The sequence below is a fragment of the Lutzomyia longipalpis genome, chromosome 1, assembly GCF_024334085.1.
Source record: "Lutzomyia longipalpis isolate SR_M1_2022 chromosome 1, ASM2433408v1".
In the NCBI taxonomy this organism is placed as follows: Eukaryota; Metazoa; Arthropoda; class Insecta; order Diptera; family Psychodidae; genus Lutzomyia; species Lutzomyia longipalpis.
In genome coordinates, this window is record NC_074707.1 from 7,088,358 (window position 1) to 7,104,219 (window position 15,862).

General features: G+C 37.7%; 3 protein-coding genes and 1 long non-coding RNA gene across 4 annotated transcripts; 2 read left to right on the forward strand and 2 right to left on the reverse strand.

Annotated features, from left to right (window-relative positions):
* The first annotated feature begins 71 nt into the window (after window positions 1-71).
* Window positions 72-1,772, forward strand: LOC129786881 (zinc finger protein 260-like). The gene has a single exon (XM_055822132.1). The coding sequence runs from the start codon at window positions 72-74 to the stop codon at window positions 1,770-1,772; it is 1,701 nt and encodes a 566-aa protein (XP_055678107.1).
* On the forward strand, window positions 244-3,006 carry LOC129785899 (RNA transcription, translation and transport factor protein). The gene is made up of 4 exons (XM_055820571.1): window positions 244-2,097; window positions 2,162-2,386; window positions 2,448-2,546; window positions 2,608-3,006. The coding sequence occupies exons 1-4, from the start codon at window positions 2,037-2,039 to the stop codon at window positions 2,958-2,960; spliced, it is 738 nt and encodes a 245-aa protein (XP_055676546.1). The 5' UTR covers window positions 244-2,036; the 3' UTR covers window positions 2,961-3,006.
* Window positions 2,963-3,953, reverse strand: LOC129785910 (stromal cell-derived factor 2). The gene is made up of 3 exons (XM_055820582.1): window positions 3,756-3,953; window positions 3,342-3,665; window positions 2,963-3,273 (listed from the first exon to the last, which is right to left on the reverse strand). Exons 1-3 carry the CDS (start codon window positions 3,826-3,828, stop codon window positions 3,011-3,013), a joined length of 660 nt encoding a protein of 219 aa, XP_055676557.1. The 5' UTR covers window positions 3,829-3,953; the 3' UTR covers window positions 2,963-3,010.
* Window positions 3,954-4,173: 220 nt separating this feature from the next.
* On the reverse strand, window positions 4,174-5,897 carry LOC129785920 (uncharacterized). Its single transcript, XR_008750068.1, has 3 exons — window positions 5,624-5,897; window positions 5,158-5,549; window positions 4,174-5,091 (listed from the first exon to the last, which is right to left on the reverse strand). It is a non-coding gene; the product is annotated as an uncharacterized LOC129785920 (long non-coding RNA).
* Between the last annotated feature and the right edge of the window lie 9,965 nt (window positions 5,898-15,862).

Genomic DNA, 15,862 nt, shown 5'->3' on the forward strand with positions numbered 1-15,862 from the left:
TAGTCTCTGTTGAACCCTCTCTTATCAGTTACAATCGCAACGTTGCCTAGGAAAGACGTGCCTCAGCAATAATGGATCCTTGTCGAATTTGTCTCAAGCCAAAACCCAATAATTTCCTAACAAATCTCTCCTCCGCTACCTTCCAATATGTATCCTATCGTCACATTTATTCGTATTTTGGTACAGCTCTGGAGCACCACAAGGAATTTCCGCTTGTTATTTGTCGTGATTGTGAATTCCAAATGATTTGTGCGTACAAATTCAAAATGAAGTGCCTCGAAGCTGAAATAAAAATCTCCCTAATTCTCCAATCGAAATCACAAATTGATAAGGGAACAGAGGAGGAGGTGGAGGAGGATGAGAGCAACAGATTGGAGTGTCTAATTGAATTAAATACCCTTTCGCAGCAACAGGAAATGGAAATCAATCTCATATCGTCATTCATTAATAATGCCCCGGAAATATTGAGCATCGACGACGACAGGGGTGATCTCAATTTTGCATTAAATCCCAGTGGAAATTTAATTGAATTTAATGAACAATTTGACTATGACACACATGTGAGTAGTCGTGCTGATTCACTACCTGATTTAATATTATTTGGTAGTACTGCTGCTGCTGCTTCATCTTTAGCAAAAGATTCCACTGCAACATGCCCAGAATTAATTAATTATGCTGAAGTTTCACCGGAAATTCAAGAGCAACCTGTAAATGAGATCAAGTGCAGCAAATGTGGGAATAAATTGAATGATCACCTTTCATCGAATGCCAGAGAAAATGGTGAGATTACATGCGATCAGTGCAAGGAGGATGATTTCCAAACGCTCTTCTTGTGCAAAGAAAAAGAGATGAACCGCGAAGAAAAAAGTGTGGAAGTAAAGAAAACTCTGCGAAGAGCTAGAAAACCACGAAATTCTGCAAAGAAATTGGATGATTCCTATGAGGAATGCAAGCTTTGCGGAATTTACATAAAATCCATTAATATTTGCAGACATTTGGAACTCCATCAGAATAAGGCAGCTAACAAACAGTATCCTTGCCATATTTGTGGAAAAACCTTTGCTGTAAAATACTACGCAAATGATCACGTAAAGCGTGTGCACAGAAGATTGGAAAATGATGTGAATGCAAATGAAATCTTCCCGAAGATGAAGGTAAAATGCAGCATTTGTGAGAAGGAAGTCCGCAAGTACTTTCTAGATCGCCACATGAAGAGTCACAGAAGCAAAAAAGTGGAGAATCAATCCTTCATTTGCCACCTGTGCCAGAAAACGTTCATATCGAGAGAAACAATTCGTGCCCACATGATTACGGTGCACCTGAAGAAGAAGCGCTACAGCTGCAATCACTGTGATCAAAAATTCATCCACAGTCTCACGCGGTATCGCCACATCAACAAGTACCATCTGAAGAAGACTGTAGCATCCTGTTCACTGTGCTCAGCATCCTTCTACCACAAAACCTCCCTTGTGGCGCATCGGCGGAAGTTCCATCCACCTTCAATTACTCTCAAATGCGACGAATGCAATGCCATTTACTTTGACCGACGCCAGCTCAAGAAGCACCTTCTGGTGCACTTTAAGAATAATTTCACCTGCGAATACTGTGGGGATAGTTTTGTGAGGAGGAGGAAGCTCATGACGCATATTCAGATGCACACAGGTCATGGAGGTGACTGCATCTGCTCCATTTGCGGTGAAAGCTTCGACAGAGTTTTCCGTCTTGAGTTTCATATGGAGGAAATGCATCCAGGAGTCAAGGCTCAGGCTTGAAGAAGTTAAAGGGAAATTATTTAATTAAATTGCTGATTATGAAAGAAATTCCATTAAGGCAGTTAAAAAATCGTTGAAAAACGCGAAACTTGAAATTTCCGCGGAAAAAACGGCGGGATCGCGAAATCAACGCGGTGATGCTGCCACATTGCGGGAAAATAAAAAAAGCTCTGTGACATTTTTCCGGCTTGCCAAAAACTGCCCAAAAAATCCCGATTTTCCAGGAAAATCTTGCAAAACTGCCGGAAAATCCACAAGAAAACAATGCTGAAGGCAAAACTCTGTGCCCTGGATCATCCAACACCAGAAACTGTCAACTGCGAAGGTAACAAGATTGAATTTCCGTAAAAAATGTCCTTTTAAAAAAATACTTCATCCCATTTTCCCAGATCCTAAACAATTCCGGAGCACTGTTCTGTGGCTGGAGGACCAGAAGATACGTCACTACAAAATTGAGGATCGTGCTGAACTCAGGAAAATTGACTCGAATGAATGGGATGCGGCTTATGCCAAATACAAAGTAGATCTGAAAGTTCCTGCTGGACTAGGAAGCCCCATTGAGGAGCTGGCCTGGATTATGGGCTATGCTGTTCGCCTTGAATACTTTGACAATGGTAAGACAGTCAAAATGTTAGGAATTATAAGAAAGTTTATTACAAGAAATTTCCTCTGCAGTGGAAAAATATAGAGGTGTGAATGCGGAAATGGCATTGGAGGAGGCAAAACCCAAAGCTCCCAGCATCAAATCCACAAATCCCTTCGACAAGTTGGACTGTGAGTTATTCTGGATGAGATTTCCGTTCATTCTTCAATTAATTTTACATATTTTTTGCAGTTACAAGTAAGGAATTTGAAGCTGGTGTCCGTACTCTTGCCAAGCGATTGCAAATTCCCTACCATCCGGATACAATGACCACGTTGGCAGCTGTTGCAAAAGTGGTGCAGGATAATTTGAGCACAGAAGCTCTGAAGGAACCTCTCCTGGATAATGCACCATTCCCTCTGGAGCAGACACCTGGTGTTGGCTTCCAGGATGCAGATCTGGAGCAAGCAGCCCGAATCCTGCGTCTACTGCAAATTCAGAGTGTTCGACACCTCCAGACAACCATAAATGAAACCATCGTGGCCGTCCAGAATCTAACTGCTGATCCACGGACTGATACAAAATTGGGCAAAGTTGGTCGATAGACTTTTCTCTCTCGAATTAATTTAATAAAATTGCATTCACACAATATTAATTACAGTTCTGTATGGGCATGAGAATGTTCTTTGAGCTCATTGCCATGAATGTAAATACCTTCCGCTGCCTTCCAGTCACCTTCCCCGCGGGGCTGGGTCATAGCCATCACCTCCATTTGCCCATTAATTGGTCGCCCAAATGTACGTCCGGAAACGGCGAGGTACATGTCTGTATCCACGTGTTTCAGTTTCACAGCAGTATCTCGGTGCCAGTGATCACCTGAACAAATCACCTCCCAATGATCTCCAGTGTCTCCTTCACCTGAATCACATCAAAACATCCATTAATCTCTTTTAAGCTCCTCCATGTAGAGATAATTCCACACATACCGTGATCATCCCCGTAGCAAGACACTTCCTGATTCCCGCTAAGTGGGCTGGAAAAGTGATGTGAATGCAGATTCTTCTTCGTCGTTACGTGTTGCAATCGAATAATGTCTCCGCACGAAATTGGGGCTCCCCGTTCGCAGTGGCGCCCTGTTTTGGACTTGATAACCCAGTGACTATTGACATCCTCCTGAATCTCCGTTGCTGTCACAGACTGCTGCCCCGATCCCGTTCCATATTTCACATCGTGCGAATGCAATCTCATTTGGTAGGCAACATTGAGGAGCTTGAGGACTGATCCACAGGTAACGTACTTGGCTCTAGCAGCTGGAAAAAAGCAAAGTCCCCGGGTAATCAGGAAGAGAAAACAAAAACAACCAATCACAGACGACCACGGCATGTGGAGTCTGGGGTTACCTTCGGTTCCAGCGAAATTACAGACTAAGGCGGTAAGAACTAAGTAGAAAATTGCCTCTAGAGACTTTGTCATCCTTAACTTGAGATCTTTTTGTCTCTATTTCAAATCCTAATTGCACAATTCCTTTTTTTAAATTTCTTCACAAAAAAATCCTCCCACAAAATCGACAACACAACTTTTGTGTCAAACTCACCACTGCCACGGTGCGGAAAATTTGTGAAGTATTTTTAGCGCCAAAAAATTGACTCGGATGTTTACTTTTTTTTGGCGCAAAGACAAAGTCGAAATTACAACGCCAAAGATTGCAGCTTAACTTCCAAATTCTTAATTTTGCCGTGTCTTGCGCTCAATCTTCTGTAGAATTGTTGAATTACTGAGATGTTTGAATTGATTGTATGAGACATAAAGCCTTGTGTACATTTTTCAATTTAATAAAGTCTCCAAGTTTAATAAATACATTTTTAAAATTATGTAAAAAAAATGTGTTTTAATTGGGATTTTTGGGGTATCATCTGTGTGATTCTTTCGTTTTTAATTAAAGAAAAACAAGACTTAAATATTTTTTGCGGCACATTCCTGGGAAAATTTCTAGAAGATAACTAATTTAAGCTCTTTTCTGACGAAAAAGCATTCATGTCTTTTTAAATTTTTCAATTTTAGGTAATTAGCTGGTAATTCAAGTTTTAAAGCTTTGCAAGTAAAACGTGAGATTCACAAGTGCCAGGAAGTCCAAGAAAATGGATCACCAAGGTAATGAGCGCCTGATGAAAACTCGTCAGCAGAGAATCCAATTGAGATGGATCATGGAGGACGATGTGACTAACCCTCCAGTTTGAGAAGGTGTGGCTGGCAGGAAACCGCAGCAGCACCTAAGCAGAGTATGTGAGGGAGATGCGGCTGGAGTTTAGAAGATACGTTTGTTGTGAGGCAATGGCTAGGTATCGTTCCCGGTAATTCGGAACGAACCCCCCATTGCCTCACAACAAACGTCTCTTCTAAACTCCAGCCGATCTCCCTCACATACACCGCTTCGGTGCTGCTGCAGTTTCCACCTACCTACCAACTCCAATGCTGGACGTGGACCGCTAGGAAGAGAGGTTCAGAATCTCGGGTACACGCCAAGAGTATCTGGGATTTCTTCGGCCTCTTTTTTCCCGACAGCGGGGAGTCCCATTGAGGTCCATCATGGAGAACAGTTTGATCCTCCAATACAACTATGATGGACGTCGTGGAAAGCGCCGATTCCGCGCCACAGAGCTCAATGATGTCATAAGGGAAGCGTGGCTGACCGGCAACCGCAGCAGCTCCGAAGAAGAGTATGTGAGGGAGATGCGGCTGGAATTTAGAAGAGACGTTTGCTGTGAGGCATTGGTTCGGTACCGAGCGATACCAACTACCTACCAACTCCAATGCCGGACATGCACCACTTAGAGGAGAGGCTCAGAACCTTGGGTACTCGTCAAGAGTATCTGGGGTTTCTTCGGTCTCTTTTCTCCCGTTAGCAGAGGGTACCACTGACGTCCATCATGGAGGACAATTTGATCCTCAAATACAATTATACTGGACGCCGTGGAAAGCGCCGGTTCCGCGCTACAGCCCTCAATGATGTTATGGGGGAGGCGTGGCTGGCCAGCAACCGCAGCAGCTGGAGTTCAGGAGAGCCATTAGCCGAGTGGGAATGGCAAGGCATCGTTCCGGGTAATTTGTGACGAACCTCCCGTCTTGGAAGAGAGGCTCAGAACTTCGATCGCTCATCCAGAGTGAGGGGTATATGCGACCCCGTCTTCAAGACACTGAAATAACAAAAAAAATACCAAATTAATGAAATTTTAATGGAAATTCTTGAAATCTTTTGCTTAATTTTTACGTAAAACTGTGTGTAATTCACCCTTCGGAAGGGAAGATCATGTGCTCCTCCTGAAGACCGCCGCCTTTCCGGACGTTTGATGAAATTCTTGCCTTGCCTCTGAAGACAATTCAGCAAATAAAATTCTGTAATCGCGAAAGCACAAGTTGCACTCTTGGCTAATATTGTTTATTAAAATAATCACTAAAATTAGTCAATTACTTAGAGGTAATTAATGTTACCAAAGACGTGCGTCCCGAACACGTTTATATTACTTTGTTCCAGAAAAATCTGTAATATTAATAAACTTATTGGGGAACTTTAGAAGCACAGTAACGGGAATCGCACAGCAGTGGGGGACAAATCCTCATTGTTACTTGCAGACAATTAAATCAGATGTATGGCATACGCTAAAAATTTCGAAGCAGCAACCGCTTCCGCTCAGAGGAAAGGATTAATTGAGAAAATTCCACTTCCGGTGTAAACTACATTTAATTGGCTTTCTCCTAATCTTTATTTCAGTATCAGAATCGTCTTATTAATGTACGAAAAGTCAAATAATTTTCAGGATTCGGTAAAAAGTTGGAAAGCTTTTAAGTTTGCTGTACAGAGAAATTGCTTCACAAAGCTTCATATATTTTAGTGAACATGTCACCCCTTAAATTAAATTCAAAATTCAAAGGACTTTATCAGTTTTCTCCTATAAAACCCCCCAAAATTGTCCACCAAAAATTAATTTATTTCAAATAATGTTGACTTAAAAAAAAAAGCTCGGAAAATATCATACCGATCGAAAAGCGTCAAAATTCGCTCTGAGGTCTCTTTAGTGAGTGTCTTCCTAATAAAATGATTTTTTGTGGCACATTCCTGGGAAAGTTTCTAGGAGAAAACTGATAAAGCCCTTTTATAACGAAAAAAAAAGTCTTTGTGTTTGCAAATTTTTCAATTTTATCTGATTAGCTGGTCATTCAAGTTTTAAAGCGTTTGCAATTAGGACGTGAAATTAAAAAGTGCCAAAAAGTCCAAGAAAATGGATCAGCAAGGAAATGACCGCCGTGACGGAAACGTGGGTGATATCAAGTAAGTACCATAAAATCTTATTTTACACTAATAAAGCTCCGAAAGGGATAAAATTAAGGAGCTTTCTGTCGTCTCACGGTTTTTTCTTACTAAAATTTCCTTTAACCTGTCGCCCCTTGTGTGTGTATGGTGATGTAATGGTGATAGATAGAAAATTGAAAACTTCGGGAAAACGCGGGAATCTTTAAAAAAAAAATCATTTTATTTAATTTCACATTTCTAAGCACAATTAAAAATTCGGTTTCTGTTAAATTAATAACATTTGGTAAGCTGACCAAGCTTACGCGAGCTGTGTTACTTTCCGTGTACATACCAATTTTGTGGGAGGAAACTGAAACGCAGTGAAAATTTGTGAAGAGTGAAAAAGTCATACACCAAACAATATTTAGAAGATCATTTCTCGGGCGAACGAATCCATAGATTTTCTTATTATTTAGTGTTCCACTTCGTAGCGAACATTAAGTATTTTAATCGTCGGAAAAAACCGACCACCACAGATCGGGCTTAAACTTGGTATAAGCACATTTTAGACATCCAAAACATTTTAGTGTTTAGACGTTACGAAAATGGTGGTGGAAAATTTTTGTTTCGGCTGGCCGTCCTGCCCATGGTCCTTATTTTATTAGAATTCGTTTTTTTGGGTAAAGAAGATTATGCCGTGATGAGATATTTTGCAAATTTTAATTTTTTTTTTGGTCAATGTGTTCTCGAGTTCATTTGGTTGGAGGTTGCGGTAGGTGACCGACCACAGAGCTATATTTCGAGCTATTGCGCCCTAATTCTTATAGATTTAGAACCCATCATTTGGGAATAAGTTCCTTGGTTATCTGAGAAGATTGTATCATTTTCGGTCGATTCGATCACTAGAAAAAAAAATTATTAACAAAAATGTAAGAAGTTGGAATTCAAAAATTTGTGCAAAATCTATTTAATTTTTTTGTGTTCTAGACAAAAGACTTCTTACTAAAGAGTCTATTAATGCGCATTTGACCGAAATAATTTGCTTATTTTGCGAAAAACTCCCGTAAATATTTTGGTCATGGCGTACGGACGGTTAAATGTAATTCGAGAATGGATCGAACGATTTTGATCAACTCGAGATGATATGAAAATTTTTAAAAAGCTTCACAACTCTACCTAGAACATTTCAAGTTTCAAAAACAGCCGAAAAATACGCTAAAATTTAATAACAAAATTACCCAACTTTAAGATACCTATAATATCCCCATAATATCTACTAGGGGAGACCGGGGTTAAAAAGGTCATTTAAGGGTTTAGAAAAAGCTCAAAATATCATATTTCCCAAATAGATAAAGCGAAATGTATAGCTCATTTCTATAGGAAATTTACTGCTCTATAACTCATTCTCACAAGGGAAGGTTATACATTTAAGAGCATGGAATGGCTTGAAATTTTCACCAAATATTCTTTACAATGTATAAAACCCCTGTGTTAAGGGTTTTTTTCTACAGATCCGTAGTTTAATAGTTATAATTAATTAAATTTTCCCATATAAAATTCATTTCGGGAGAGCAAAGCGCTCGACAGAAACGCAAGAGAGAGAACTGCGCGCGCGTCTGTGTGAGTGAATAGTGGTAAGCAGTTCTTTGCCCGTGCGATCGCTACTCTACCACTATTCACTCACACAGACGCGCGCTCAGTTCTCTCTCTTGCGTTTCTGTCGAGCGCTTTGCTCTCCCGAAATGAATTTTATATGGGAAAATTTAATTAATTATAACTATTAAACTACGGATCTGTAGAAAAAAACCCTTAACACAGGGTTTTTATACATTGTAAAGAATATTTGGTGAAAATTTCAAGCCATTCCATGCTCTTAAATGTATAACCTTCCCTTGTCAGATCATTTTGTTCTATCTAGCTAAGAAATATGTTATTTTAGGCTTTTTTCAGACCCCTAAGTGACTTTATTAGCCCCACTCTCCCCTATATGTCATTTTGATAAAAAAAACTTCTTTCTACAGATGAAACTCCAATTTCCCTCTTCTAATACTGCTCACAAATTAAATTACAACGAATAAACAATTTTCTACATATTGTGGGACACGGAAACATTAGACACTTTATGATTGACTTTTATTTGTGAGCTTATTAGAGGACGCTTAGTTTCGTACGATCATTGATTTCTCCGACCATCATCTTTACAAAATAAAAAAAAATCACTACTTTTTCTATTTCATTACAGCAACGTTTGGGTCTGGAACAGTAAGTAAAAAAACACATTACTTTTTCGAAAAAATTAACCCCTCCTCTTAAAACGATCCATGTACAAAATTCAAAAATATTTTCTAAGTAGTTAAAAAAAATTTAGTTAACAAATTTTTTTATCTGTCCTTGCTTGCGAAATCGCGACTTGAAGAATCTTTTATTGCGTTCTATTTTGAGAAAACATCAATATTTTTTATTCCTCCTGTCGTTTATTTTATAACTTAGGCTTACTTCTAATTTTTTTATTTAATTTATAGGGGTTCTGAACACTAGTGCCCTAAGAGCGATAGCGTTGTTGACGCAGGAACTCCATGGGCTGCGGAGACGCCTTGCGTTGTTGGAACGCCATCAGGCGTTGGAGTCACGCCAAGCGTTGGAGGAACGCCATGCGTTGGAGAGACGCCTCGCGTTGATAGAGGCGTCGTTGGAGGCAGCTGCCTGGGTAAGTTGATTTCATGTACTACATTATGTATATAGATAATATGTATTTAAAAAATATACATATCAAAATCACTGCCGATTGAATTTCAATGCAATCTTATATTGCTCTAATTTTTTTAAAAACTTGATACAAATGTACGTGTACTCCACCCAAAAAGTTTCCGCGAGTGAGAAAAAATTGTGCATTTCTTAAAGCGATTTTCCCCTTTTAGTAAATCTTAATAATTTCCATAGTGAATAACTATTTTAGCTGTGTTTCTTTCAGACACAGCTTTTGTGTACCGAGCAAAATCGAAAGTCGTCAGATCGGGCTCAAACTTGGGATGAGCACGAATTAGGGTCCCCACATTCCAAAAAACGTATGCGCCAAAAAAAATTTTTTCCGGCCGGCCGTCCGTCCGGAACCTTTTGCTAAATTACAAGAGAACGGTAATAGATAGAGACTTGCGGTAAACGGCAAAGTTTAAAAGTCGACTGGAAGACGTCAGATTATGACGTCAAATTTTATCCCCCACCCCCGCGTCCGCCATTTTGAATAACCTCAAAATTTTGTTTTCGCTATATCTCAGCCGCTATTATAGCTAGAGGGCTGAAATTTTGATATGTTGTAGGGGCCATCAAGAGCTTTCCAACGATACCTCATTTTCGAAAATCGGTTGAGCCGTTTAGTCAATATGGCCGTCACAATTTTTCATCGAAAATCGACCATAACTCGAAAACGGCTTGACCGATTTTGATCAACCCGGGCTCAAATGAAAGATCTCAACAAACCCTACAACTCTCTAAAACATCTGAAGTTTCAAAAGTGACTGCTAGAGGGCCAAAAATCAAAAACAAAATTTTCGATGAGTTTTCGATGAATATCTCGAAAACGACGACATAAATTTTTTTCATTTTTTGATATGTTGTAGCTGACCATATTATCTAGCTTCATGCCAAAAATGAAGAAAATCTATGGATCCGTTCTCGAGATATAGCCTTCCAAAGTTGGCATGTCATATCTCGGGTTCTACATGTCCGATCTTGATCAACTCAAGCGCAAATGAAAGGTTTCGTGAAACCCTACAAATGTCTAGAACATTGCAACTTCGAGAAATGACCGCAAGAGGCGCTAAAATCGAAAACAAAGTTTTCGAAAATTTCGAACTCGAATTTTTCGAAAATGGCGACATAAATTTTTTTCATTTTTCGATATGTTATAGCTGACTTCAATACCTTTCAAACAAAAAAAAATTTATGAAAATCTATGGATCCGTTCTCGAGATATGGCCTTCTAAAAATTTATTAGCGTATGACTTTAATACTATTCCAGACTTTGCGCGTATTTAAATTAATTCGCGTTCTAGTTTGCTCTCACAAAATTGGTACACTGAAAGAAACACAGCTCCCGTAAGCTTGGTCAGCTTACCAGTACATTTTTTAGTATTCCTGAGTATCTCAAGTTGTGTCCTCTAACTTAATAAAAATCAATCTGATGTGACACGTGGTTCGCTTCTGTTGTTTTTTTTTTTATTATTTAGAGATTATTAAGTGTAACAAACATTTTAATTTGTTTTTTTTTTTTCAAAAAGGTTTGAATTTTCAAAAACCAACATTTAACAAACTTTAAGTACATTTTTGTAAAGTTATAATCAAACATTATTGATAATGTTTAATGCAAGTTTTCTTATTTTGGGGCACTTTAATGTGAAGTGTATAGTATCTTATTCGATCGCGCAATAGACAAGTTAGTGTGGACAAGTGTGACAAAAATACTGGAAAAGTGTATTTTTTTATGTAAAAAATTATTGTGAAAGAATGACTTTTATTTAAAAACTTATAAAATAAAATAAACAAGGTTGCTATTAAACCCAATCTAGCCACAATCGACGAAGTGAAAATAGCGAAAATAGTCTTTAAATTAATTTGAATAGAATAATGAAAATTATTATATTCCCGAAAGCAAATCGATGCGGATCAAACCTCCACAGGTAAGGAAATACCTGTGGTGAAAGGATGGTGCGGGAGAAAAAAAAATCTGCCTGTAACCACATAATTCTTGAGGTAATAATTTAAAAAATAAAATAGTTCTTAGATTTCTGGAAGAGTTTTTCAAGTAATTCTGGGAAAATTTTTTTTACTCAAATTTTCGTGGCTCTATAGATTCAACAAGTTCATAGTTGTTGCTCTTTCAGATCAATTACTATCGAGCAAAGCCGCCACGAGGAAAAAAAACGTAAGAAATTTTTAAGAGAAAACAACGCCGGCTGAAGTAGCAAATTGCGCAGCAATTTTTGAAAGCTGAAGCTGCAGGCAACCGTCGCTGCAGCCGCCGTCGCGGCCGCGAAAGAACCTTAAGAAAAGAATGATTCAAATTGAAAAATATTGAAATTTTTGAAGAAATAAAATCAATTATCTAATTCAATCAGTTCACACAGTTTTAATTTCACTCACTTTTCTACACTTTTTGCGTGTTCAGGTTTTTTTTTATCGCTCGAGAAAGAAACTATAAGAAAAAAAGGGGAAGAACAAAACAAAATGTACAATTTTTAGGTAATTTGGATAAGGGACACGTTCTCCTATGGAAAATACAAGTATATAAAAACATGCATTTTTATGTATTTTGCAGCAACAGAGACCTGGCGCACCGCAGCAGCAGGGCGGATATGCAAGAGGTGCGATGGAAGCTGCAGTGGAAGCCGTGGGTCAACCTGCAGTAGTACCCATTGGGGAAAATGTGGGGAGGCCTGTGGTGAATGCTGCAGTGGAAGTCACGATCCGCAATCCCTTCGAGGTAATGTCAGTTATAACATCCGCCAGGTTATAAGAGTTGACCTAAAGTTTCTTGATTAGTTTTGATGAAGTTTTGAAAAAGGCCCTTTTATTTAATTTTTATAAATTATTATTATTATATTTCAATTATTTCAAGGGCGCTTCAAACTCAGAACAAAAATATCAACTTTTTGTTCCACAAGAATTTTCTTTGGCAATTTTAGTCGTTAGGGCGGCCGGCCCTGTTCCTATATGGGACGTAGAGCCAAAATATTTTTTTTTTATTTTTAATTTTAGTCGTTAAGGAATGGTCATAGAGGTTTAGATAGATAAATTAATTTTAGATTTCTGATGTTTCAGGAAGTTGTAGATGTAGAGCTATTTTTAGCCATTTAAATATGTCATATATTTTTAAAGACTGAAAACAGATTCTACTTGACTAATTCTGTTCAAAATTGGATTAAAATTAAAGGTCTTGCAATAATTTTCTTGGGAAGATCTTGAGATATCCATAAACCTAATTAACCTTTTTGCTGTGATTCTTTCGAAGAAAAGAATATCACAGCTTATGTGTACCATCCTAAAATGAAAAGTCGTCAGATCAGGCTCAAACTCGGGATGAGCACGAATTAGGGTCGCCACATTCCAAAAAACGTATGTCAAAAAAAAAAAAAATTTTCCGGCCGGAGTTTGACGCTTAATTACAAGAGAACGATGATAGATAGAGACTTGCGGTCAACGGCAAAGTTAGTATATCGGCCTGATGTCATCTGATGGTGAGGTCAAGTTCATTCCCCCACCTCTCCGACCGCAATTTTGGAACACCCCTAAATTTTGTTTTCGCTATATCTCAGTCGCTATTATAGCTAGAGGTTTGAAATTTTGTTATGTTGTAGGGGCTATCAAAACCTTTCTTACGATACCGCATTTTCGGAAATCGATCAAGCCATTTAGTCAATATGGCCACCACAATTTTTCAACGAAAATCGACCATAACTCGAAAAAGGCTTGACCGATTTTGATCAACCTGGGCTCAAATGAAAGATCTCAACAAGCGCTACAACTCTCCACAACGTCAGAAGGTTTAAAAGTGACATCTAGGGGGCCAAATATCAAAAACAATATTTTTGATGAGTTTTCGATGAATTTCTCGAAAACGGCGACATAAATTTTTTTCTTCATTTTTTTTTATATATTGTAGCTGACTATATTATCTACCACCATGCCAAAAATGAAGAAAATCTAAATCGCCATTCTCTAGATATATCCTTCCAAAGTTGGCATATTATATCTCGTGTTCTAATACAAATACGATTTCGATCAATTCAAGCGCAAATGAAAGGTTTCGTGAACCCCTACAAATGCCTAGAACATTACAACTTCGAGAAATGACCGTAAAAGACACTAAAATCAATGTTTTGAATTTCCAAAATTTTTAAGTCTAAATATCTCAATAACTGCATTATGCATTTTGATAAATTTTCAGTATCTTATAGCTAAGGTCAATACCTTTCCAACGATAGGTCATTTAAGAAATTTTATGGAGTCGTTCAGGAGTTTTAGGGGTTTGATTATTTTATTTAATTAGTACGCTGTTATATTCTTTTCTTCGAAATTTTATATATAAATTCTATAAGTTTGTGCAAAAGAAGAAGTGTTCAAATCATATTGTTTGGCGCAACAATTTTGAACCACTATAAAGTTCGTAATGTTTTCTATCCTGTTTTAGAGAAAATTGGCGACACTGCAGGACATGCACCAATTAGAGGAGAGGCTCAGAACCTCGGGTACTCGTCAAGAGTATCTGGGGTTTCTGCAGCCTCTTATGTTCCGTCAGCGGAGGGTTCCACTGATGTCCATCATGGAGGACAGTTTGATCCTCCAGTACAATTATACCGGACGTCGTGGAAAGCACCGGTTCCGCGCTACAGCCCTGAACGATGTCTTGAGGGAGGCGTGGCTGGCCAGCAACCGCAGCAGATCCCATGAGGATTACATCAGGGAGATGCAGCTGGAGTTCAGGAGAGCCATTAGCCGAGTGGGAATGACAAGGCATCGTTCCGGGTAATTCGGGACGGACTGCCCCCGCACCAACTATGAAGACAACACCAACAGGCACCAACAAGGAAGACAGAGGAGGCCCTGTGCGGGGCGGATGGGAACCAAAAGTTTAGTGAAGCGTCAAACATAGCCTCTCCTATTCGACTCCTACTCTCACCTCCACGTGTGGTGGTTCCTGGACCCCAGAAATGGGTGGCAGACGAGAGGGGGGGAGGTGTCTTCAGAACGTAACTGAAAAGGATTGGCAAATTCTTTTATACTAATGATTTGTTAGTGTCTAACGATACATATCCTTCTCGGCGAATCTGCACAATAAATATTGATTATTTTTTTATTATTATTCATCGTTTCCAAAATTATTATTAAAGTTTTTATTTTTTCTTTATTTCATTTAAAGATCACCATTTCTTCATCTGGTCAGCACGAAAGAAGATGATGAAACTTACAGTTCTAATCTGTCGGATAACAACGCATTTGAAAATGTAAATAATTTTATAAACCTTATGAAATAATGATTGTTTTTATAGCCTATGAGCAATAGGAATTTAGGGTTAAAATATAGAATAAATGTTAAAACTCAACATTTTTTAAATAAAAATTATTCATAAAAAACAATACTTTACTTCTAAAAACCATTTATCAAAACATTTTGGATAAAATTATTGATTAGAATGGACATCAATATAAGAAATCGATAAAGGTAAGTCGCGATATAAAAAATCGTGTCCAAATTTAATTTTATATACTTTCAAAGTATAACCGTTATACTTTCAAAGTATAACCGTTATACTTTCATTGTATAACCGTTATACTTTCAATGTACAACGTTATACTTTCATTGTATAACCGTTGTACTTTCAATGTACAACGTTATACTTTCATTGTATAACCGTTATACTTTCAATGTACAACGTTATACTTTCATTGTATAACCGTTATACTTTCATTGTATAACCGTTATACTTTCAATGAAAGTATAACCGTTATACTTTCATTGTATAACCGTTATACTTTCAATGTATAACGTTATACTTTCAATGTATAACCGTTATACTTTCAATGTATAACCGTTATACTTTCATTGTATAACCGTTGAAAGTATAACGGTTATACATTGAAAGTATAACAGTTATACTTTTGTACATTGAAAGTATAACGGTTATACAATGAAAGTATAACGTTGTACATTGAAAGTATAACGTTATACAGTGAAAGTATAACGGTTATATATTGAAAGTATAACCGTTATACTTTCAATGTACAAAAGTATAACTGTTATACTTTCAATGTATAACCGTTATACTTTCAATGTATAACCGTTATACTTTCATTGTATAACCGTTATACTTTCAATGTATAACGGTTATACAACGTTATACTTTCAATGTACAACCGTTATACTTATACCGGTTACTTAAACCGTTATACGTTATACTTTCAATGTACAAAAGTATAACTGTTATACTTTCAAAGTATAACCGTTATACTTTCATTGTATAACCGTTATACTTTCAATGTACAACGTTATACTTTCAATGTACAACGTTATACTTTCATTGTATAACCGTTATACTTTCATTGTATAACCGTTATACTTTCAATGTATAACCGTTATACTTTCAATGTATAACCGTTATACTTTCATTGTATAACGTTTGTACATTGAAAGTATAACGGTTATACATTGAAAGTATAACGGTT